Source organism: Rhododendron vialii, chromosome 6a, assembly GCF_030253575.1.
Source record: "Rhododendron vialii isolate Sample 1 chromosome 6a, ASM3025357v1".
NCBI classification, from domain to species: Eukaryota; Viridiplantae; Streptophyta; class Magnoliopsida; order Ericales; family Ericaceae; genus Rhododendron; species Rhododendron vialii.
The window spans coordinates 32,961,204-32,983,909 of NC_080562.1; the positions used below are offsets into that span (position 1 = coordinate 32,961,204).

A 22,706-nucleotide genomic window follows, 5' to 3' on the forward strand; every position below is an offset into this window, starting at 1 on the left:
CATCTTATTTGTACATGGAATCTTTCATTTGCTCAAATACCCAGTTCTTCTTTTACCCAATACTACTCGACTCCTATGACTACTTCCTCTATTTGAAATGAACCATGGAAGTACCAAGTGAGGACAGATTCAGCGATCTCCCAAACCCAGTGATTCACCTCATCTTCTCGTACCTCGAAACCAACGACATCCCCCGTATAAGTGGGGTCTCAAGAAAATTCAGAGACGCATGCACTTCGAGCCCCTACTTGGATTTGCAAGCCGACTTTCTTGCATTGAAAAGATGCGGATCGAATTGCCAGGGATTCCAGGACTTCGTTCATCGAGTGCTGGGCCGGCGCAACGGTGTGGGGATCCATCGGTTGCGCCTTTCGTGGTTTTGCGCTCAGCCCTACTGCAAAAGGGCAGGGGCACTGATAGATGACTGGGTTAGATACGCTACAGACTGCAATGTTCAAGAGCTTGGTATTGGGGTCTTTCCAGGTTTTACAAACCTCTCTCTGCTTCTTTTTTTTTCTTTTTTGGGTTTTTTGTTTTATTGTAAGAGCATCTACAGCTTTTACTCAGATTTTCACCCAAATTTTAGTAAAAGTTTCATTTGTGTAAGTTCAAATCTAATAAGCATAAATTTTGAGTACAAGTTTCATTTGTGTAGGTTCAAATCTAATAAGCATAAAAAATTGTGTATGGATTTGAGTCTCCCTTGATTTGGTTAGAGTTTTGAGTAAAACTCATTTTGATATGGGTTTATTAAGTTAAGGGCTGGAGTGAGATTTATGGGATTTTACTCAGATAGGTTCCGAGTTTAAAAAAGGGCGAGGGGAGCAGATGCTTTAATTGGGTTTGGCGGTATCCGGACCAGCTTATATGTAATTGTACCTGAACTGATCGCTGCCCCGGTCCAGTCAAAAGTCAAGAGTACTCTCTGGTGGCCTGATCTAAACTGCGGCCTGAACCGAAAGGACTGTATCTTTGACGGGATTCGAATTAGAATTAGAGGCTTGTGCTTGCAAGACACGTATAGCCACCCTTTGGCTAACGTTCTAACATTTTTAATGCCTTTCGTTAATACCGGACATATTTGATAGACGGATTTAAGGGACATATTGGTATTAAGCTTGTGAATGGTCCCATACTCATAATTTCCTGGAGTCACGTCTGGCTGCAGCTATCTATTTCATATGGAAGGAGAGGAATATGAGGATTCTCCAACATAGGGCCGCCTCACATGCTAGCTCAGTTTGCAAGGCTTCAGAGTTAAGCTGAGTGATTGGGGAACCTTGAAGTTCACTGCTCAGAATAAGTTATGTGAGGATTGGTTTCTGTCCTCTAACGTGTTTTGTATCAATAACTGATGTTCCTTCTAGTTGGCTTTTTTCTGCTGAGTTTGGCAAGTATAGTTGTTTGTTCTTAGGCTATGGCTAGGACAGCGTTTGGTGCTTTGAATTGTATATGTTTGTCTCTCTAGCCTTGTTGGTGGAACTGTAGTTGCTGTGTTGCGTTTTGCGTTTCTTTGGTAATATGGTTTTTCTTTTGGGTTGTTTTTGCTGTGTTGATGTAGGGTCAGGGGTCTGCCCCGGTGTTTCTGTAGCTATTGCACTTTTGGTTAAATGAATTAATTTACCGAAAAAAACTTTTTTCAGGATATATAGGAAGCATAACTTCTGACAAAAAAGCTGCATCATACACCCTGCCAGATTAGTGGAATAGCAGGGGGGGCGTTCAATGCAAACCAACTACCGAAATAACTAACATGATTACAGGAGATATGCTAATTCATTGCATTTCATTAGTCCGACACTTCGACTAAAAAAGATCAATTAGTCCCACATCTAAACGCATGAAAAAGAAGAGGGAAAATGATATAATCCTACTTTAATTCTATCTGGTCCAATTTCACTTCATTGGGTAACTTATTCTGTTATCAAACAAGGCCCAAGGGGACTAAGGTTTATTCAAGAAATTGGTTGGGGAGGGATAAGGAGTGAGACTGAAGTATTGGGATGGACCCAGCTAAGAATAGTTCCCCAAATGGATATAATGTAGTCCTCTGTATTGGGGATACAGTAATATTGGGGATACAGTAATAACCACGAGGGTGATATTAGTTACTCCCCTTACCGGAGTATCTCACTTCTCATCTAATGGTAATGGATAATCATTCTTCCTTTATTATTTTCCTTGTCCCACTCAACCAAATATAAAACTAGTTCCATGGTACATAAGATGATCCATCCATTATATCATAAACTCGCCATGTCTCCTCTATCCCCCGTCATTATCCGGCCTTTTTCCGTCCTCAAAATAAAACATGTTTGCATAATATTTTTTTCTTCCAGGTGATGGTGAACTCTTTGTGATTCCCCCGTGCCTCTCAAATTGCCAGTCGTTGCGAGAGCTAACGCTGAACATGAAAGGCAGTGGGCTTCTATTGCAACTGGGATTCTTCGCCTCTCTTGTTGATTTAACCCTGGCTAATGTAGAACTTTGTGCAACTTTTTCTGGGGGAGGAATTGGACACTGGATTTCTACTTCCTGCAAATCTCTCAAGTTTTTATGCCTTTACAAAGTTACCTGCTATAGGAGCAAGGACATGAGTATTTCTAGTTCATCTCTTCAACATCTAAATCTATGTGCTTGCGAATTTCCAGAGGCTTCCAAGCTTAGCATCACTAGTGCCTCGCTTCATCACTTCAGTATGAGACGTTGCTTGTTTAAGGAACGGGGCAAGGTTGTCGTTAGGGCAGAAAGACTTGAAAACTTGATTGTGGACGTGGTTTTTTCTTCCGATTTTCCTAACTATCGATGTTTCCAGTTCAGTATTTTCGCACCTAGTCTTGTGACCTTCAGCTGGAGAGGGCCTCCTGCTAGTTACAGTGACAATTTGGAGCATTTCTGGCATCTAGATGAAGCCAGTATTAGTCTTGAGACTCTCGATTTTCACCATACTCGGCAAGATAAGGAATTTGCTCGCAATTTCTTAGCAGGGCTGCTTCACAGTGTGAGATATACCCGAACTTTGAAACTTAATACCAAGGTAATTAAGCAAGAACAATTTCCCTTTTTTGTTTTGCTCTTTCGTGCAGCCTATTATGTTTTTTTTCCCTTTTCGTCTTTATTGGCTGATCTCTCTCATGCTTGCAGGTTTTCGCATACTATCATCATCCAGGAGTTTTTGTTGATCTAAAGCACTTGGCTGTGGTTGTACGTCGTTTTGAGGAAGACCAAGATCAAACAATATCCCCTTTTCTTCGTGGATTGCGTAATCTAAGTACTCTAACCATAAAACTTGATGCGGACAATGATGTAGTCGCCGATCCAAATGTGGGTACAATAGATAGCCTCTCATTTATTTGTGCTTGCATGTTTCCATCTCTATATGAAACATAATTTGCACTACAAAACGATGTTTGTATCAAATTTCTAAACAAGGTTATGCAGGTTATGTCATCTCAAACCAAAAGGCTCTCCTTTGTGGCTTGGAATTTCAGAAAACGTTTGAACGAATGAATTCTCTGTATTTAATTAAATTCTGTTCGTGAAGCATTTTCATTGTAGCTGTTATATTTCTGATACCGCGATTGGTTCGTACCTCAGGTTATTGCTTTACTGTGGATGAGAAGACAGAGGTATGTTGCAAAAAACAGAAAACCTCGAAAGATAGCATTTTGTTTCCATGAGAACGAGGAAGATTTTGGCCCTGGAGAGGACAATGAAGGGATGCTCAAATGGATACTCGAGTGCGAGAAAGCCTTGGATAAGGTGAAATTTTACTATTGAAAATGAAATCATTACTCGGCAGTTGAAGACGCTGTGAACAATACGTTCTACTCGTGATGTTTCGAGCTAACAAAACTAGTTTTGGCCAGTAGTTCTCATGTTTCAGCAAAATAATGAAACTGCAACATGTTGAGAGTCTTGAGACTACTTAAAATTGGACTTACAGGAAATCTGTAGCTATGGGGGAAGGATTGAGTGCCCTAGATTATACTGTACTTATTAAATTCGATTCATCAATAATGCTTCTATGCTACAGCTTGCCGATCTGAAATGCTTGAGGTCATCTATAATGAACGTACTATGCATTTTCTTCAGTTGATCCTATTCAACAATATGCTGGTTTCGAATGTTGCAAAGCTCACTCTGACCGGTTAAATAGCATTTCTGTTCATTTCCGCCTAATTTCCTGGTACTGATAGTGTGGAGTAACCGAGCGATTGACTCAGGGGCAGTGTTTTAAAAAGCGCCATGGCGCAAGGCGCAGTGCAGCGCAAGGAATGCGCTTCAAATATGTGGGCTATGGTGCGGAACCCAAAGGCGCTGAAGCGCGCGCCATGGTGCTGAAGCGACGAGGCGCTGAGGCGATGCTTTTCGTCTATGAGCCAAAAAAACAAATCTGACGGTTCTCACCCATACATAAGTCGATCGTGATGCACTGAATAATTGTTTCTTTTAAGTCGATCCCGGCCCTAATCGATCATAGCAGTAGCGGATCAAAAAAAATAAATAAAAAATCAGCGACAGCTTCAGTCGATGAGATCTCAGCCCTAGTCGTTCTCAGCTCCTTCTTCTTTCTTTCTTCTTCTCTTAGGCGACTCCTCCTCCTTTCTTCCAGGTAACCTCCTCCTCCTCCTCCTTTCTTTCTTCTTCTCTGTCGACCAACTCTGTCCAGAACAGAGGTATCTTCTGCTATTACATGTTGGAACTTCTGTCTTTTTTTTTCTTCTCGTCCATTTCTTTACACCGATATGTATGATTTAGGTTTGGAACTTCTTGTTTTGTTTTTTGATCAACGTATGAGTTGGAACTTCAAAAAAAATGCCTTATAAACCAACCAGTAAAAAGAGTAACATAGTAACAAAGAGTTTGTGGTATTTTTTCTGCCAATCTGCCCAATACTAATTTCTTTTTGTTTATGGTATTTTTTCTACTTGTTAATTGTAGATGACATACGAAAATCATACACAAATAACACCCTGGTTGGAAGTATTTTTTCTACAAGCATTTGTTTGTATTGAAAACTTGTTCTAATAAAAAATTTGCCAAAATTTTTTTTGCGCTTCCCGACAATAAAGCGTGCGCCGCGCCTTGCGCTAAAGCCCTAGGGGACGGTGCGCCTTTCGCCATTTAAAACACTGCCTGAGTGTCTATCTTAAATGTTTTAATTGGTTTCGTTTCAAGTACCTGAGTTTCAGTACTGGACATATTTGATTAAGGGGTTGAAGTGACAGGTTCAAGGTTGTCTGTCTAACAACAAGGCTTCCATCTTTGATCGCCTGCGTTTGTTGTAGCAAACTTCTGTCAAGAATTTCTTATTGTGATGCAAAAGTAAGGAAGCATTAAAAGGGAGGCTTTTAAAAACCAGTTGTTTCCCATCCTTTTCCAAGTTTGTTTTTGGCCCACGTGTAGAAAGCATAGTCTGTAAATTTTTCCAAATCATGTAGAAAGCATAACATCAAAACTGCAAAACACCATCGACAGGATATGCCATGTGGGCATTCGGTCCAAATCAAATATCAGAATACCTTACACGACAGGATACAACTATGTCTTGGGTTCTCTATGTCTACGAAAAATAAGTTAGTCTGACTCTTTTTCCCGTGACAAACTGGAAAAAGGATTGAAAATCCTACTTCAATTCAATTCAATTCAATTTAATCTGGTCCAATTCCTCCTCATTGCTGCCAAAACTATCCTGCTATCAAATAAGGCCTAAGGGGAGGGGACTAAGGGTTGTCCAATGACTGGATGGGCAATGATAAGGAGTAGTACTAAAGTTTTGGGATGATGTAAACCCACAAAACAGACCTGGATAAGAATAGTCCCCCAGATGGTTTTAATGGGCTGTAAACTTGGTTGTTGGCCGGTGGGTGATACAATCCCACCCCGGGACTGCATACCAAAGGCTGGACTATACCAGATTTCTCCGAGTTGGTCCAATATCATGGGAATGGAATACAATCATACATTAAAACATGGGCGAAGAACAAGCTATTAGGGCTTCTTTCATTATACGACTATACTAGGGGTATATAGGGATTGGAGATGGTTGTCCATGTTTGTCACGCTGGAATTAGTCTCGAGATAGGCTACATGCCTTCTCTATCGTTTGGTTTACTCCCCGTATTGTGTATAGAGTAAATCATAAGGGTGATATTAGTAAATCCCCCTCTCTGAGTTATCTCACTCCTCATCTAACGGTTATAAATAACCGTTCTCCCTTTATCATATTCTTCATCCCACTCTAACAAAACGTGATACAACTAGTCCCATGTAACATATAATCCATCTATTATTACATAAACCAGCCATGCCTCCTCTATCCCCATCCATTACCCAACCTCTTTCAATCCATCCCGAAATGAATCAGAAATCAATCAAGTTCCTATAACATTTTTTGGCATTTTTGCTTCCAGGTTATGGTGAACTCTTTGTGATTCCGCCTTGCCTCTCAAATTGCCAATCGTTGAGAGAGCTAATGCTGAATTTGAAAGGTCATAAGCTTGTATTGCAACCGGGAAGCTTCGCCTCTCTTGTTGATTTAAACCTGAGTAATGTCAAACTCTGTGCAAGTTTTCTGCTGGAGATATTGGACAATGGATTTCTACTTCCTGCAGCTCTCTCGAGAATTTATGCCTTGACAACGTTCTCTGCAGTAAAAGCAAGGACACGAGCATTTCTAGTTCATCTCTTCAACAACTAACAATACACAGGTGCAAATTTCCAGAGGCTACAAAGCTAAGCATCACCAGTGCCTCGCTTCAGCACTTAACTATGTCAAGTTGCTCGTTTAATGAGCGAAATGTTGGTTATAGGGCAGAAAGATTTGAATGGAACTACAATGTTCATGAACGTGGCCTTGACTATCAACGTACCATGCTCAGTATTCACACACCTAATCTCCTGAACTTCAGCTGTACAGGTCCTCCTGCTAGTTACACTGACAATTTGGAGCATTTCTGGTGCCTTGAGGAAGCCAGTATTAGTGACGATTTGCACCATAATCACCAAGATAAGGAATTCGTTTGTGATTTCTTAGAACAGTTGCTTCATAGTGTGAGATATACCCAAAATTTGCAACTAAATATTGAGGTAAATAAACAAGAGCAGTTGCCCCTTAAGCAATGGCGGAAGTAAATTAACTTTGAGGTAGGCTGCAGCCCAGGCGGAGTTTAAAAAAATATATAAAAAATTATATGTAAAATTTTAGCCCACCTCATTTTCTTTTTGTAGCCCAACCCATCCTATATGATTATCATCATTGAAAGAAAACTTTGGAAGATATCAAACCCTCTAAGACAATGTAGGGCACAACTTCAGTAGGATACAACTTCAATAGTGAGCGTTTTTTGTGTCTTTCTTTTGTTTATTTTTGACTATTTACATACGTACAAGTTTGCTGGACCTTAATTATAAAACTCCATTAATATATATAATTTATTAAATTTTGGGTTAGCCCATAGCAGATTAGATTCTTGGTTCGGCCACTGCCTAAAAGTTCTTTCCCCGTGGCTTCTTCATCTTTTCTTTTTTCCCCTTTTCATTTTTTATTGGCTGATCTTGCCTGATCTGAAATGCTTCGGGTTATTAATCACGAACATTGGCATTTTCTGTAGTGGATTTTATTCTACTTCTTCCCGATTTCAAATGTTGCAAGCTTAACGTAGCTGTTCATATATTGTTGAAAAATTTGCAGAAATAGTTGCAAAGACGTGAAACGGTTTCTCTCTCCTGTGCAGACAGGAGTTGATGACGCGTAATGGATGCATTGGCACTTACCCTACGAGTATGAGAAGTTGACGGTTTTCTAACACATGACTAATTTTATTTGTCGGCTTCACTGTTCGTGAATAAATTCAGATCACTGATAGTAGTTTTCTGTTAATGAAAAATTAGTATAAATAGCGAAGATTAGTGCTTCCCGCGACCTCCTAGTGCGTATTAGTCAACTTGATTATTGGGTTTCCACTTGTTCGCAAGAGGTACTATCATCATTTGGTTAAATAGATGAGATGGGCTTCTGTGGCAATGAGCAGTTTGCAAATCTTGCGAACCTTGTACTAGGTAGTCAGGATCATGAAACAATGACATACTGCAATTTCACTTATTCTTACGTAGGAAAAAATATTGTGTTGCTCTCTCCCTACAACTTGTTCTAGTCCTAATAGTTGGTTTTCCCCTGTCCATGACATGAGATATTCAACTTCTGATGCTGTGGCCTCTAGCCCAAATTCGTAACATCAACTTGCAAATCTCCATGGTCAATTTCAGACCAATTTACGCAATGTTCGGGCCCGGTTAGTCTTTACTTCTTTGCCTGCATAGACATGGACCAACACATTACTATTGCCCTTGCATCTTTCTATTACAATGTGAAATTTGCTTCCCAGGGAAATTGCTATAAATGTATGAAACAATCTTTACATGTTGGGAAAGGGAAGGGAAAAATGTACTACCTGTGAATAGAGAAAAGTTCCAAAAATTGCTATGGCAGCTCCGAGTGCATTGACCGGTTGTATTGGCGTTTGGAAGATGATGATGGAAGCTACTATAACAGAAATCCTCTTCATAGTATTCCCAATGCTAAATGTCAAGGGCGAAATCTCGTTTAGGGACATGTATGACACTTGATTGTACAAGTGGTAGAATACACTCTGTGCCGCAACCCACCTACATTTTCACAATTCAAAGCCAGAAAAAAAATAAAGGAAAATCCAAAGAGTGTGTTCATTATAAAGCCAAGGGGGTTTGGAAATCTCGAAAGACAATTCTCTTACCATATGAAATTTGGTCCAATTTGAGAAACTGCTTTGTCCCAGCCAGCAGCCCAGACTTGGGGACCCTCCATAGCAATAGCAAATGGGGTGAGAATCAAAAGAGACATCATAGAAAGGCAAGCATAATAGTTCATTCCTCCGACGGACTTCCCCTTCATCCCTCTCTTCGAAAATATGTTTCGAAATACGAATGCCAAGTTCGATATCATGGCCCCCATAAACCCTGCCAACAAAACAAACGCAAATTCCAAAATTTGTTTCAGATTTGCATTTTAACTCAGGCGTTTCGAAATTTGATTTAAGTTTTCTTGCTCACCGGTCAAGTTGAAATTGAGCTCGGTGGCTGCGGCGAGTCCACAACCGCCGATAATTGGGAGGAGAGAGAGGTACACCCCCGGCGGAAAAGCATCACCCAGGAAAAATCTGGAGACCAGAACACTGAAAGCAGGCTCACTGCTTTTGATTATGTGCGTGAATGAAACTGCAACCTTTGACATGCTCACAGTTGCCGCCACATGCCCGATTGTATGCGCCACAGCCACCTAAATCCAAGTTCAACCAAAGAGAACGCCACTTTATATTCAAAGGAAAAAAACGAACTGACGACTTGATAACATGCCAAAAATCACGCTACTCGGATATCAATCAACGAATAACCAGAAAATACGCATCGAGGAATAAATGATTATTCGATCAGCATGTCTATCTTTTCTTTCGAGGGATAAATGTCCACTGAAGTTAAGATGTTTGGTTCTGGCATAATAAATCTTCTCGACAAGCTTTATAAAATGACCAATTTTCGTTCAAAGAAGTCGATCCGAATGGACCCGAAGACGCCAAACTACATCGACCTCTCAAATTTTCGCCTACAATTTGACGAGGATCTGGGCCATTATATGTAATTCTGAAAATCATCTCCGAATTTTTTTTTTCTAAAAACAACATACTTTTCACTGTTTTTGGTTCTGAAAATGATGATTAATCAGGCACCACCGAGCATATATGCTTACCGGTAACAGAGCTTTCCAGAAGTTAAAATCGGTCTTTGGCGCCTCGGCGATCTTTGTAGCCCAAGAAACCAGCATCATGAGAGACCCAGCAGCCAAAGACAGAGTTGAAGTGAGCCAAGGGAACGGAAAGGCATTGAGGACCATCTTATTGTATATATTGAATACCACGTTCAAAGCCCACCATGTTGCAAAGTAGATCCCAATCTTAAGCTTTCCGGCTGCAACTTCCCTAGCTTCCTCGTCGAATTCGATATTGATTTTTATCGGTTCAATTCGGTGGGCTTCATAGGCTTTGCAGGGGACTAATGAATCTCGCGGCTTCACATCTTTCGAGCCAGCCAAGTAGTTAAAACCTCGGAGAGAGGAAGATACGTTTAGACGTTTTAGGGCTAAGACGCCGGTTTTGCTGGATTTTTCGGCAAATTTCGACGGGAATGGTGCGATTTGTTGAGGTTTTGGAGCCGAGGGTTTTGGTTGGAGGTGATTAGAAAGTGTGAACTTGGCATAGGATTGCTTTGCAGAGAAAGTCATCCTGATGAAATTTTCTAATCTCACAGTATATAGAAGTGGAGTGATTTTTAAACTAGTGCTAAGTTTTAGAAAAGAATGGTTCAAGCTCCAACCATATATATAGGCATTTTTTGTTGGAGAGGTGGTTGGTTAGGGTGGAATGGCCTATAAGGAAAAATTATTCCATGCCCCTGGGGCACCGTCATATGGTGCCGAGGCTAAGTGTGAGGACCCCATAACAATGTGGGGTGGAGAGAGACTTGGAGCACCGTCACGTGGTGCCCCAAGGACACTCAATAATCTTTCGCCTGCAATGCACGTGAAGGTTACTTGGAACTGTCCTTCCTGTAAATGTACGGCAAAGGGGAAGCCAAGTGTCACTCTCTAATTGTGTTTCATTTTAAGAAGTTGTGATTTTTTCGTGGTGTAAATTATTTGATTTTTGTCTCCTTCCTGGAGCCAACTAAATTTGTAATAATTATTTTTGGGAAATCTTCTCACCGAATAAACAGCATATACCCTATTCATGTCGGCGATGTTGCGATTAGCGATTTCCAATCATTTTTTGCATGTTTGGTGTGCTTATGGGAACATAAGACATTAACTACACGGATCGTCGAGTGGAACCATATTATTGGCCCTATTTGATGTCACCTAAGAAATCACATGAGATATTGTGGGATGAGGCAAACTTGATCCATAGTTCCATACTCACATATTGAGTCTTCCATTTTTGTTCGACGTAGTGAATTCTTTTACAAGGAAGACATGGTATTACACTATTACTTCGAGTGAATTCATGTGACAACAAGACTGTTACGTTTGCCTTTCGTAATTTATCAAATCTGAGAATGATATACCAATACTAGTTTAAAGATCTTCAAAGTACAAGATTGTTTCAATTTTAGATGCGTAAATAGCATAACTTGAATGCCAATTGTTTCAATTCCAGACCCGAACATAAAATTGAATCCACAAGTAGACTACCTATATACCACATTCGTGACAAAGTTAGTTATAGCCAAAATTTGGCGTCTTTTTACCTCTACTTCTCTCACGATGAGCATATAATAACACTGAAGTACGGCCTTTCATCACTATTTTCGATCATCCCCCGTGTAACTTTAACTAGCCTTTTAACTTGTGAAGCATGAGAGATACTCATGGACTACTATTCAGGTTGATCCTTCCTCAGAAAACCAAACTAGTACGGAGTATGTTTTAGTTGGTCATTGGCAATGGTTAAATGAAACCATGTTGCTATAATAACACATCAGTCAGAGTCATCATCTAATTTTTTTAGTGGCTCTTTCTCGTAAGTACTCAAACTCACACTAGAATAATCATCTTTGTTGCCGATAAAAAAAATGAAAAATCGTCTTTGTTATAGACCCAAGGTTGTGACATCTGATCATACCGCTATAAGCGTCAGACGACATTGATTTAAAATCAAACGGTGTAGCCAAGGGCGGAACCAGAAATTAATTATCCCCTGGGCTAACCAAAAAAAAATTTCGGTGGGCAAAACAGTGTTGCAGCATCATATGCTTGACCTTGCATATTGTGAATGTCCATATTGTAACGAGTAAGTTCATCAGATATCTATTTCTTAGGAGTAATAGTTAATTTAGTGGTATCTTTATGCACAATATAAAAATTAAATAACACTCCCGTGAAAACTCTTGAACACCAACAAATTTCAAAAGCCGCTCCAGATTTTTTTTTGTACCGTTACAATTTAAACCTAAAAGCGTAAAATTGTAAGAATCAACATTTTTAAATTTAAGCACATCAACCAGTGTTCTGCATCAATTAAATCAATAAAAATCTAAGCACACTAGTCATTGCTCTACATTTAACAAAAGCAAAAGAAAATCGGTTAGTGTGAGGAGTTGGGCTAAAAAAAAAAATAGGTTGGGTTAAACTTTGACATATAAATTAGTATTTTATTTTATTTTGGTTTTTCCAAGGGCACCTGGGCTATAGCCCACCTTAGCCTCATACTGGTTCCGCCCTTGAGTGTAGCTGTGCAATAAAGTACTGCAACAAACTTTGATCATGCGTCCATCAACCATGACCGGTGAGATATTTTTTCTGGAGTTTCAGCTGGTTTTCCAAAGAGAAGACTCCAAATTTCGCCCGCCTTACGCGGGAAACAGGGGCGTGTCCAAATTGTGTTTTGAATGCGAAACAAAATTCAAGCATATAGACAAATACCCAACTGTGTACAGCTTCGCAACGCTTATTATAGCCGTGAGAATTGTAAGCCAAATCACCATCATCTTTCAGTAGAGGGGCAGAAAGGGCTGCTGTTCGTTCATGTCACTTTTCAAACACTTGTTGTGCAATGTTTGTGTTGTGCACGTGCTATTCTCTCATAAAAGCGCGTGTTGACTACATTTTGAGCTGGTTTGGAATTGAGGCCAGACATGGTCATTTTCATGAACAAACATGGGTCTTTTGTTTGGTTCTGCTAAAATGGTTGCTACTAATATCATGTTGCTACAAACATCGGCATGAGACTTCAGGATTTGCTCCCTCCCTAAGGTCTCATGTTCGAAATTTCCAGAGTGTTATCAACTCCTTGATTTAGAGCTAGTCCGGGGGCAGCTCCAGAATTTCAGTTTAGCGGTGACAAAACTGTATAGTAAAACATTGTGATTTTTGAAAGATATTTAATTGATTGCAAATTTATTGGGTTGGGTTTATTTTGTTTGTTGAACTAAATTGTATACTTATCCACGCATGTAAGTGGATTTCCAAACTTTGGCTTCATACGAATGTTCCAGTGCAGACAATGTTAGAGAAAAAAAACCTAACCTATATGCACAAAATATAAAATTTTACACTTTTTTGAACCCAGGTGGTTCACTTGAATCCTCTCAAACAATGGTAAAGCTGCCCTGAGCCAGTTTATACGAAGCTTTGTTCCGACTTTAACCCCCCACAAGTAGGTGGTAGCAGGGCCGGCTCATAAGTTTTGGAGATCGGAAGCGAACTTCTTGAATAAGGTCTCCCTATATTTTTCATACAAAAGTTAGTCTACAAAGAGTTTCATAAAAAAACCATTACAAATGATTTACCATTGCAAAATATAAGCATATAGTTATCCCAAAAAAATGCAACCATTACAATATCAAAAAAATCCATCCTTTGAAAATGGGCGCCGCTATTCGCAGCCCTCTATTTACTCCCGTAGCCCACTAAATTTCGGTAAATGATTGTTGAAAATCATAAATAACATTTCGGTAAATTGCTGTTAAAAACAAGATTATATTTCGGTAACTACATGTCGAAAATATGTTCAACTTTCGGTAAACAACTGCTGAACATGCATTTTCGGTAAACATCTGTTGAAAAAAATATTATATTTCGGTAATTGGACGCTGAAAATATATCTCAATTTCGGTAACTAACTGTCGAGTATAATTGAAAATTTTTAACGGGCTATGGGAGTAAATAGAGGGCTGCGAATAGCAGCGCCCTTGAAAATTTGCCTTCTCAATTTCATTCCATTGTCAATTCAATTTCATCGAACTAAACGTACTCTAATGGTTTATGGCCTATGAGAGTTGATAATCAATGTCTTCCACCATTGGGCCTATTTTATGTAAATTAAGTAGGTTTAGTGCAAAAAAAAAAATTTGGACCATATATACATACATATATATAGGGGTTCTAAAATTTTGGGAGCCCTCATTTTTAGACTTTTTTTGAGGCCCGAAGCGCATGTTTCTCTCGCCTATCTTCTACGCCGGCCCTGGACAGTAGAAATGGACCCCCAAGATTAATCGAGATGCGCATAAACTAGCACGGAGACCTAAGTTATAAAAGTACTACATACTAAAACTATCATTCGACTTGTGGCTTTGAATTGTGCCTCATTTTTGGGCAGTGGCCCAGGTTTCACCATCACCTCAATGGGATTATATGGTCATTGACAGCGAATAATGGGAATGCCATGAAGGTGAACACGGTCAGAATCCATTCCCCTGTCATCATCTTTCTACAAGCATTTCCATCTAAATTTTAACCGTCAAATTAATCCTCTTTACCCAATTTTTTGTATACAGGCTTTTCGATCACGAGGAATCTTGTGAGACGAGAAGATTTTCACGCTATCCAATAATTTAATATGCACAGGAACAATGGTACGAGTAAATTTTAAAATGCATCGACCGGTAGAAATATTGTTAGGTACAAAAGAAAATTTGAGCTTAGATCTTCGGACTTGTCGTTTTGTTCAAAGATGAGTTGTTGTAGTCTTTTCCCCTTTTGAGAACTGATTATGACTGGTCCGCACATTGACGGTTCAAATTGAAGGGGTAGCTAGATCATTATGTTTCCATATTGTGCCTTGTTTGTATCCTTGAGCCATCACAACTAGCACTTTGTTTGCACTTCCCCTAATATTCTCTTCTCTTTTTTTTTTTTGGTAACCGAGGTGTTCGGACCAGCTTACACGCACCTCAACTAAATCATCGGAGGTAACTAGCACAGCAACCCACCAATTCTTTTGTCAGGAATAATCTGAAAATTGGAAAGAAAACTATATTGACATGTAGTTCGATTGATTGATAATGCTTCTATGCTGTAGCTTGCTGATGTGAAATGCTAGCCTCGGGTTATTAATCATGAACACGTGCATTTTCTGCAGTCGATTCTATTTTACCACTTGCTGATTTTAAATATTGGATGGCTTAATCTAGCTGTGTATATGTGTTTGAGAAAGTTGCTGAAATAGTTGCTTGGTATAAGAGATCTCCAACTGATTTTGCCATCTTGGCAATGCCGCCATTGCTGTAGTCTTGCTTGTTGTAGTACGATCGAATTTTCCAGAAAAAAAAATTGCAAAAAAACCATTGTTCCTTTCAGATTGATACCTTCACTTCACACCAACAATGCAAAATTTTTTGGTTCTTTTTTTTTTTTTGATTAGAGAGAATTAGAACCACAGGCCCACAACTTGAGTGCTTCAGGATATCCAATTGTGAAATTGGTAGAAGAAAAAATACCATAGAAGAGTGCAAAAACAGAAACATCCATGGTTGATTACCACCATGGAAGATTACAACTGATGGAAAAAAAAATAAAAAATTTGTTGCTCTCTCCCGAAAAAATAAGCCTTTTTTCTTTTCTCTCTCCCAGTTGTACTAGTCCTAATTTTTTTTTTCTCCCATCTACAACTTGAGATCTGCTATTTTTCATGCCCAAGCCTGCGGCCCAAATTATAACATCAAGCAACGTGTACGTCAACAATGCTAGTTACACAGCATTCAACCACAACACCAACCACACAATCTCACATGGGTCAAACACCTTTGTGAGGGTGTTGTGGTTGAATATTGTGTACATATCTTTATCGAACGTGTAAATCAACATGGTCTATGTGTTAGGAGCTCAATCCACAAAGGATCTACCCAATGTGCGTGTAGGCCCCATACGTTGGGGAGTATCTACATAGTCCACGCCACATTACTGAGCCCAATATATATTGAATGAATCAAGTTTACTTTAAAGATTGAAGCCTTGTAAGTATTGAGCCACCTGATAGTATATTATTTAAATTAATCTAGCTCTTTTCCTATTTATCCGATGTGAGACTCAAATTCTTCACACATATATTATGTTCCACGATCTCCCCCTCAATCTGACTCGCTTGACTTCCCCTTGATACATGACCGGGCTGAGTTATAAAAGTACTACATACTAAAACTATCATTCGACTTGTGACTTTGAATTGTGCCTCATTTTTGGGCAGTGGCCCAGGTTTCACCATCACCTCAATGGGATTATATGGTCATTGACAGCGAATAATGGGAATGCCATGAAGGTGAACACGGTCAGAATCCATTCCCCTGTCATCATCTTTCTACAAGCATTTCCATCTTAATTTTAACCGTCAAATCCTCTTCACCCATTTTTTTTGTATACAGGCTTTTCGACGTGGAATCTAGTGAGACAAGAAGATTTTCACGCTATCCAATAATTTAATATGCACCGGAACAATGGTACGAGTAAATTTTAAAATGCATCGACCGGTAGAAATATTGTTAGGTACAAAAGAAAAAATTTGAGCTTCGATCTTCGGACTTGTCGTTTTGTTCAAAGATGGGTTGTAGTAGTCTTTTCCCCTTTTGTGAACTGAACATGACTGGTCCTATAGCACATTGACGGTTCAAATTGAAGGGGTAGCTAGATCATTATGTTTCCATATTGTGCCTTGTTTGTATCCTTGAGCCATCACAACTAACACTTTGTCTGCACTTCCCTAATATTCTCTTCTTCTTTTTTTGGGTAACCGAGGTGTTCGGGCTAACTTACGCGCACCTCAACTAAATCCTCGGGGGTAACTAGCATAGCAACTCACCGATTCTTTTGTCAGGAATAATCTGAAAATTGGAAAGAAAACTATATTACATGTAGTTCGATTGATTGATAATGCTTCTATGCTGTAGCTTGCTGATGTGAAATGCTAGCTTCAGGTTATTAATCACGAACACGTGCATTTTCTGCAGTCGATTCTATTTTACCACTTGCTGATTTTAAATGTTGGATGGCTTAATCTAGCTGTGTATATGTGTTTGAGAAATTTGCAGAAATAGTTGCTTGGTATAAGAGATCTCCAACTGATTTTGCTATCTTGGCAATGCACACCATTGCCGTAGTCTTGCTTGTTGTAGTACGATCGAATTGTCCAGAAAAATTGCAAAAAAACCATTGTTCCTTTCAGATTGATACCTTCACTTCACACCAACCATGCAAAATTTTTTGCCAATAGCATCTTTGAACCAAGCATTTGGTTCTTGATTAGAGAAAATTAGAACCACAGGCCCACAACTTAAGTGCTTCAGGATATCCAATTATGAAATTGGTAAGAAAAAAAAAACCATAGAAGAGTGCAAAAACAGAAACATCCATGGTTGACTACCACCATGGAAGATTACAAACTGATGGAAAAAAATATTTGTTGCTCTCTCCCGAAAAAGTGGGCCTTTTTTCTTTTCTCTGTCCCAGTTGTACTAGTCCTAATATTTTTTTTTTCTCCCATCTACAACTTGAGATATGCTATTTTTCATGCCCAAGCCCGCGGCCCAAATTCTAACATCAAGCAACATGTACATCAACAATGCTAGTTACACAACACCAACCACACGATCTCACATGGGTCAAACACTTTTGTGAGGGTGTTATGGTTGAATATTGTGTACATATCTTTATCGAACTTGTAAATCAACATGGTCTATGTGTTAGGAGCTCAATCCACAAAGGTTCTCCCCAATGTGCGTGTAGGCCTCATATGTTGAGAAGTATCTACATAGTCCATACCACATCACTGAGCGCAATATATATTGAATGACCCAAGTCTACTTAAAAGCTTAAAACCTTGTAAGTATTGAGCCACCCGATTGTATATTATTTAAGTTAATCTAACTTTTTTTTTATTTATCCGATGTGGGACTAAAATTCTTCACACATATTATGTTTCAACAATCTCCCCCTCAATCTGACTCGCTTGACTTCCCCTTGATACATGACCGGGCTTATTCACCGCACTCATTCTATCATGAGTCACCATACTTCACGAGATCCACCTTTCCGCTAGCCACCTGCCGTGTGCACCAGGAATTTTTCTACTCCATCAAGAGTCGCTACAGATTCTTCTTGCTCTTTCGCAGTCTCCGTGCTAACCCATGACCACAAATGCTTCACGAGAGTTCACCCAAAGATATTCAACGATCGGAACTGATAGCAAATGTTGGGAGTCCAATCCATACAGGTTCTACCCATGTGTGCGTACGTACAATTCATTGGGGAGTATCCATATAGACCACACCACATCAGTGGGCACAAGATAGTCCATTTAAAAGTTTAAACCTTATAAGTGGTGAGTCACCTAATTATATATTAAGGTCCACAAGCAATTTTTTTATTTATCCAATGTAGGATTAAAATCCTTCACACATCTCAACACTGTGTTAGACCTATTTACGCATTCTTTTGCCCTGGCAAGTCGTTTCACTTCTTTGCCTGCATAAACATGGAACACAATATCAGAACTATTGCCCTTAGATAGTTCTTTTATGTTGTGAGATGTGCTGCATTGCGAAATTGCTACGAATATAGTCAATATACGAAAGTCCTAATGATTTCGGAACGGGACGGAAACAACGTACCTGGGAGTAGAGAAAAGTTCCAAAAATAGCAATGGCAGCTCCGAGGGCATTGACCGGTTGTACCCGCATTTGGAAAATAACAACGGAAGCAACTATAACAGAAATTCTCCGCATTATAACCCTCCCAATGCTAAACGTCAAGGGTGACGTCTCATTTAGGGACATGTACGCGACTTGATTGTACAAGTGATAGAATACCGTCTGTGCCGCCACCCACCTACATTTTCAATACCCAGAGCCAAAACATGAAAAGAAAATTCAGAGATAGTTACATTATTGAGCAAGGGTAGTTCATAAATGCCCTCCACAGCAAAAATCTTACCATATGAAATTAGGTCCAATTTGAGAAACTGCTTTGTCCCAGCCAGCAGCCCATATCTGGGGACCCTCCATTGCAATTGCGAAAGGGGTGAGAATGAAAAGAGACATCATAGAAAGGCAAGCATAGTAGTTAATTCCTCCGACGGACATCATCCCTCTCTTTGAAAATACGTTTCGAAAAACGATTGCCAAGTTCGATGTCATAGCCTCCATGAACCCTGCAAGCAGACCAACCCAGATTCCAAAACTAGTATCAGATTTGAATTTTAACATTGGCATCTCCAAGTTAGATTTAGGCTTTGTTCTTTACCGGTCAAATCGAAATCAAGCTCGGTGGCCGCAGCGAGTGCACAACCCCCGATAATCGGGAGGAGAGAGAGGTACACTGCCCATGGAAAAGCCTCACCCAGGAAAAATCTGGAAGCCAGAACGCTAAAAGCAGGTTCACCACTCTTGATGACGTGGGTGAATGAAACTGCACCCTTTGACATGCTCACTGTTGCTGCCACATGCCCAATTGTATGTGCCACAGCCACCTAAACAATCCGAGTTTGACCGAAAGATCACCACTTAAAATTTGGAAGCAAAAAAAGAAATAAAAGGAAAAAGAAAAAAGAAATTGCGGAGACAGAGAAGACAATTCCTTTTCTGTTATGTTTCCTGCTTTTTGTTTTAAAAAAAATGAGTGCTAGGGACAAAGAAAATTGGTAAAGAAAATACCCTTAAAGTGTACATGAACGGTTCAGATTCAAACGTCATGGGAGAGCTATTTCTTGGAATCGGCTTTGCAAGGATCAACATATAAAAGAAGTTTCGGACAATTACAGAGACCTCAGCGACTGATCATCTATAACCAAGTCCAGTTCCAACTATCTTATTTGATCGGGATGAACACGAAAATCATCTGAATACTTTTTTCTTTCTGAAAGCAACACACTTTTCACTGTTTTTTGTTTAGCCCTGTTTTTTGTTTAGGGCCCGGCTAAATACAACTGCGAATTTACTACATGTAGTCAATACATAAAAGGAATCCAAAATATTTCTTTTATGAATTAGCTACATGTAATAAATTCGCAGTTGTATTTAGTAGCACCATTTGTTTAAGAAAACATGGAAAACGAAAAAATGAATTAAACAGGCACAGAGCCTATGCTTACCGGAAACAAAGCTTTCCAGAAGTTGAGATCGGTCTTTGGTGCTTCGGTGATCTTTGTAGCCCAAGAAACCAACATCATGAGAGACCCAGTTGCCAAACACAGAGTTGAAGTGAGCCATGGGTATGGAAACGCATTGAGGACCTTCTTGTTGTATATATTGAATACCACACTCAAGGCCCACCATGAAGCAAAGTAGAGCCCAATCTTCAGCTTTCGGGCTGCAACTTCCCTTGCTTCTTCGTCGAATTCTATGTTGATCCGTATCGGCTGAAACCGATGGGCTTCGTAAGCTTTGCATGGGACTAACGACTCTCGTGGTTTCCTATCTTTCGATTCGTCGAAGAAGTTAAAACCTTGAAGAGACGACGATTTGTTCAGACATTTTACGACTAGAAGTCCACTTTTGTTTGGTTTATTGGCGAAATTCAGGGGAAATGGTGGGAGTTGTTGAGGTTTTGGAAGCAAGGGTTTTGGTTGGAGGTGATTAGAAAGCGCGAAATTCGCATAGGGTTGCATTGCAGAAAAAGCCATGCTGTTGAAATTCTAAATCTCACGCTGAAGTGATCAACAAACTACAACTACTAGTAGTTGAAAGTGAGAACAAAAAAGGCATCCGATCGATCTTCCTGAGGACGCCTAATCTTTCGTTAGATGTTCTTATTCTCTCTGGGCTGTGGTGACTCTTTGTTCTCCATAGCCCGAAATTCTCGATTATATCTTCATCGCTGAGGGAAAAAAAGAAAAGCAAGAACAAATTCTAGTAGTAAAAAGACATCATCACCTCAGTTCAGCAAGGATAAACTGAGGTGATGAAAAAAAGTAGGGGAGTTGTCAGCTATGTAAACTAGTGCCAAGTTGGATTATAGAGTGATATATATAGGCTTTTGAGGGAGAGAGATTGGGAACCGGGGACACAGCCATGCATTGGCTGCCAAGCACCCTGCCAAGCATTGAAACGGCAGCGTTTCGACCAATGAAGTAGCAGCCACACCGATCAAGCATTGAAACGCGTCGTTTTGAAAACTAGTAGTATTGTATACGTTCTTTGGTTGGCAGACTAGTTATTTATTTTTTGATTTTTGTGGGGTCCATTATGGATCCTACAAAGATAATTCAAAGAGTAGGTTATTCTTAAATTATTTTGTTTTACTATTCATACGGCGCCTGGGCGCCTTACGAATTTTGACACAACTCTTATCAATATCGGATTGTGCTAATTTTTTCAGTATTTGTATGAGGCCCTATGAATTTTGAAACAGTTCTTACTGACATCGGATTGAGCAAATTTTTTTTTTCAGAAAGCCATAAAAAATATTTTGAGAATAACTTGCGGTTTGAATCATCTTTGTAAAATCCATAATAGGCACACAAAAATAAAAGATATGATTAAAGAAAGGAAATAGCTACATCGTTTTGGATCCACGTTAAGGAAATCGATTCTTTAAGGATTTTTTTTGGTATTTTGGAGCCATTACGGGTCCTACAAGAATGATTCAAACCTCAAGTTATTCTTAAAATACTTTTTATGGCTTTTTGGAAAAAAAAAATTGCACAATCCGATATCGGTAACGGCTGTTTCATTATCCGTTGGGTGTTTCAGAATTCGTAGGCGCTCTACGAATACTCAAACAAAATATTTTTAGGATAATTTGTTGCTTGAATTATCTTTGTAGGAGCCGTAATGGGCGGTGAGCCCCACAAAAATCAAAAAATAAATAACAAGTCTGCCAACCGAAGAACTTATACAATACAAGTTTTTTTTTATTTTTTATAATAATAAACAATACTACTAGTTTTCAAAACGACACATTTCAATGCTTGTTCTGTGTGGCTGTTGCTTCATTGGTCGAAACGCTGCCGTTCCAATGCTTGGCAGGGTGCTTGGCAGCCAATGCATGGCTGTGTCCCCGGTTCCGAGAGATTGTTGGTTAGTGGAATAATCGCTTACTCGGGCATGTGAAAGGTTCATTGGATCTGTCTTGTCTATTGGTGGAAGGACGGCAAAGGAAAAGCCAAATGTGGCTCTCTAATTGGTTCAAGTTGTTATGGTATTTTCCTGGTGTAAAATATTCGACTTTTGTCTCCTTTTCGGTTAAGTTTTTTTGGGCTAAATAATTTATTTGGATTATTTTTTATCTTTATTCAATTATTTTTAGCATTTGTTTATTTTTCGTCAATTTTTTGTGGATTGTTGTTTCGTCATTACGAGAAGAATCTAAAAAGTAAAAAATTACTATCGAAATCTAAACTTTTGTGAATTATTAATTCGTCTCGATGAGAAGAATCAAAAAAGTAAAATATTTTTACTTTTACGCAAATATTTTTTAAAATATTCAATTTTAAGTCAAAAAAGCCAACTTTTTGACTTCTTTTTTTTTTTTATGAAAAGTGATTATTTCTCAGAATATTTGGGTAAAAGTCATAATTTTTTACTTTAAAGTGAGGTGCAAAACTAACAAATACGAAAAAATTTGAATAAGGACAAAACAAAAAAAATGTCCAAAAAGTTCTTAGTGGAACAACACCTAAAACTCAACTTTTCACGGATTTTTACTCAACTTATTTTTCTCACATATATCAACAAAAATACATTTAGCGAAAGAACTTGACAATTGAAATTAGCATACAACAAATTAAAAATGAAAACTTTAGTTTTGGACTTAACCTGTTATTGTCTGCCGTATTGCAAGGGTGTTTCGTGAAAATTCCCGCACTTGCCACATGGCGCACCTATTTCCTTGAATTTCTAAATTT

General features: G+C 39.1%; 3 protein-coding genes across 4 annotated transcripts; 1 reads left to right on the forward strand and 2 right to left on the reverse strand.

Moving 5' to 3' along the window:
* Window positions 1-15: 15 nt before the first annotated feature.
* LOC131330672 (uncharacterized) lies at window positions 16-4,094 on the forward strand. Of its 2 annotated transcripts, XM_058364340.1 has the most exons (5): window positions 22-483; window positions 2,340-2,731; window positions 2,816-3,037; window positions 3,145-3,324; window positions 3,598-4,094. In XM_058364340.1, the coding sequence occupies exons 1-5, from the start codon at window positions 105-107 to the stop codon at window positions 3,778-3,780; spliced, it is 1,356 nt and encodes a 451-aa protein (XP_058220323.1). In that variant the 5' UTR covers window positions 22-104; the 3' UTR covers window positions 3,781-4,094. The 2 variants fall into 2 exon arrangements, with proteins under 2 accessions (XP_058220322.1, XP_058220323.1); XM_058364339.1 differs by having other exon boundaries at window positions 16-483; window positions 2,340-3,037.
* Window positions 4,095-8,077: 3,983 nt separating this feature from the next.
* On the reverse strand, window positions 8,078-10,392 carry LOC131330676 (glucose-6-phosphate/phosphate translocator 2, chloroplastic-like). Its single transcript, XM_058364350.1, has 5 exons — window positions 9,788-10,392; window positions 9,094-9,319; window positions 8,778-9,000; window positions 8,457-8,670; window positions 8,078-8,317 (listed from the first exon to the last, which is right to left on the reverse strand). The coding sequence occupies exons 1-5, from the start codon at window positions 10,316-10,318 to the stop codon at window positions 8,306-8,308; spliced, it is 1,206 nt and encodes a 401-aa protein (XP_058220333.1). The 5' UTR covers window positions 10,319-10,392; the 3' UTR covers window positions 8,078-8,305.
* Window positions 10,393-17,545: 7,153 nt separating this feature from the next.
* On the reverse strand, window positions 17,546-20,793 carry LOC131330678 (glucose-6-phosphate/phosphate translocator 2, chloroplastic-like). The gene is made up of 5 exons (XM_058364352.1): window positions 19,953-20,793; window positions 19,106-19,331; window positions 18,797-19,013; window positions 18,475-18,691; window positions 17,546-18,328 (listed from the first exon to the last, which is right to left on the reverse strand). The coding sequence occupies exons 1-5, from the start codon at window positions 20,481-20,483 to the stop codon at window positions 18,317-18,319; spliced, it is 1,203 nt and encodes a 400-aa protein (XP_058220335.1). The 5' UTR covers window positions 20,484-20,793; the 3' UTR covers window positions 17,546-18,316.
* Between the last annotated feature and the right edge of the window lie 1,913 nt (window positions 20,794-22,706).

Coding starts and splice junctions, on each gene's coding strand:
- LOC131330678 (XM_058364352.1), bottom strand. CDS start 20,483: ATGGCTTTTTCTGCAATGCAACCCTATGCGAATTTCGCGCTTTCTAAT. Junction 19,332..19,952: donor TCTGGAAAGCTTTGTTTCCG/GTAAGCATAGGC, acceptor CGGATTGTTTAG/GTGGCTGTGGCACATACAAT. Junction 18,692..18,796: donor ATTGGACCTAATTTCATATG/GTAAGATTTTTG, acceptor TTGAAAATGTAG/GTGGGTGGCGGCACAGACGG.
- LOC131330676 (XM_058364350.1), bottom strand. CDS start 10,318: ATGACTTTCTCTGCAAAGCAATCCTATGCCAAGTTCACACTTTCTAAT. Junction 9,320..9,787: donor TCTGGAAAGCTCTGTTACCG/GTAAGCATATAT, acceptor ACTTGGATTTAG/GTGGCTGTGGCGCATACAAT. Junction 9,001..9,093: donor GCTCAATTTCAACTTGACCG/GTGAGCAAGAAA, acceptor TTTTGTTGGCAG/GGTTTATGGGGGCCATGATA.
- LOC131330672 (XM_058364339.1), top strand. CDS start 105: ATGGAAGTACCAAGTGAGGACAGATTCAGCGATCTCCCAAACCCAGTG. Junction 484..2,339: donor TGGTATTGGGGTCTTTCCAG/GTTTTACAAACC, acceptor TTTTTCTTCCAG/GTGATGGTGAACTCTTTGTG. Junction 3,325..3,597: donor ATGTAGTCGCCGATCCAAAT/GTGGGTACAATA, acceptor TTCGTACCTCAG/GTTATTGCTTTACTGTGGAT.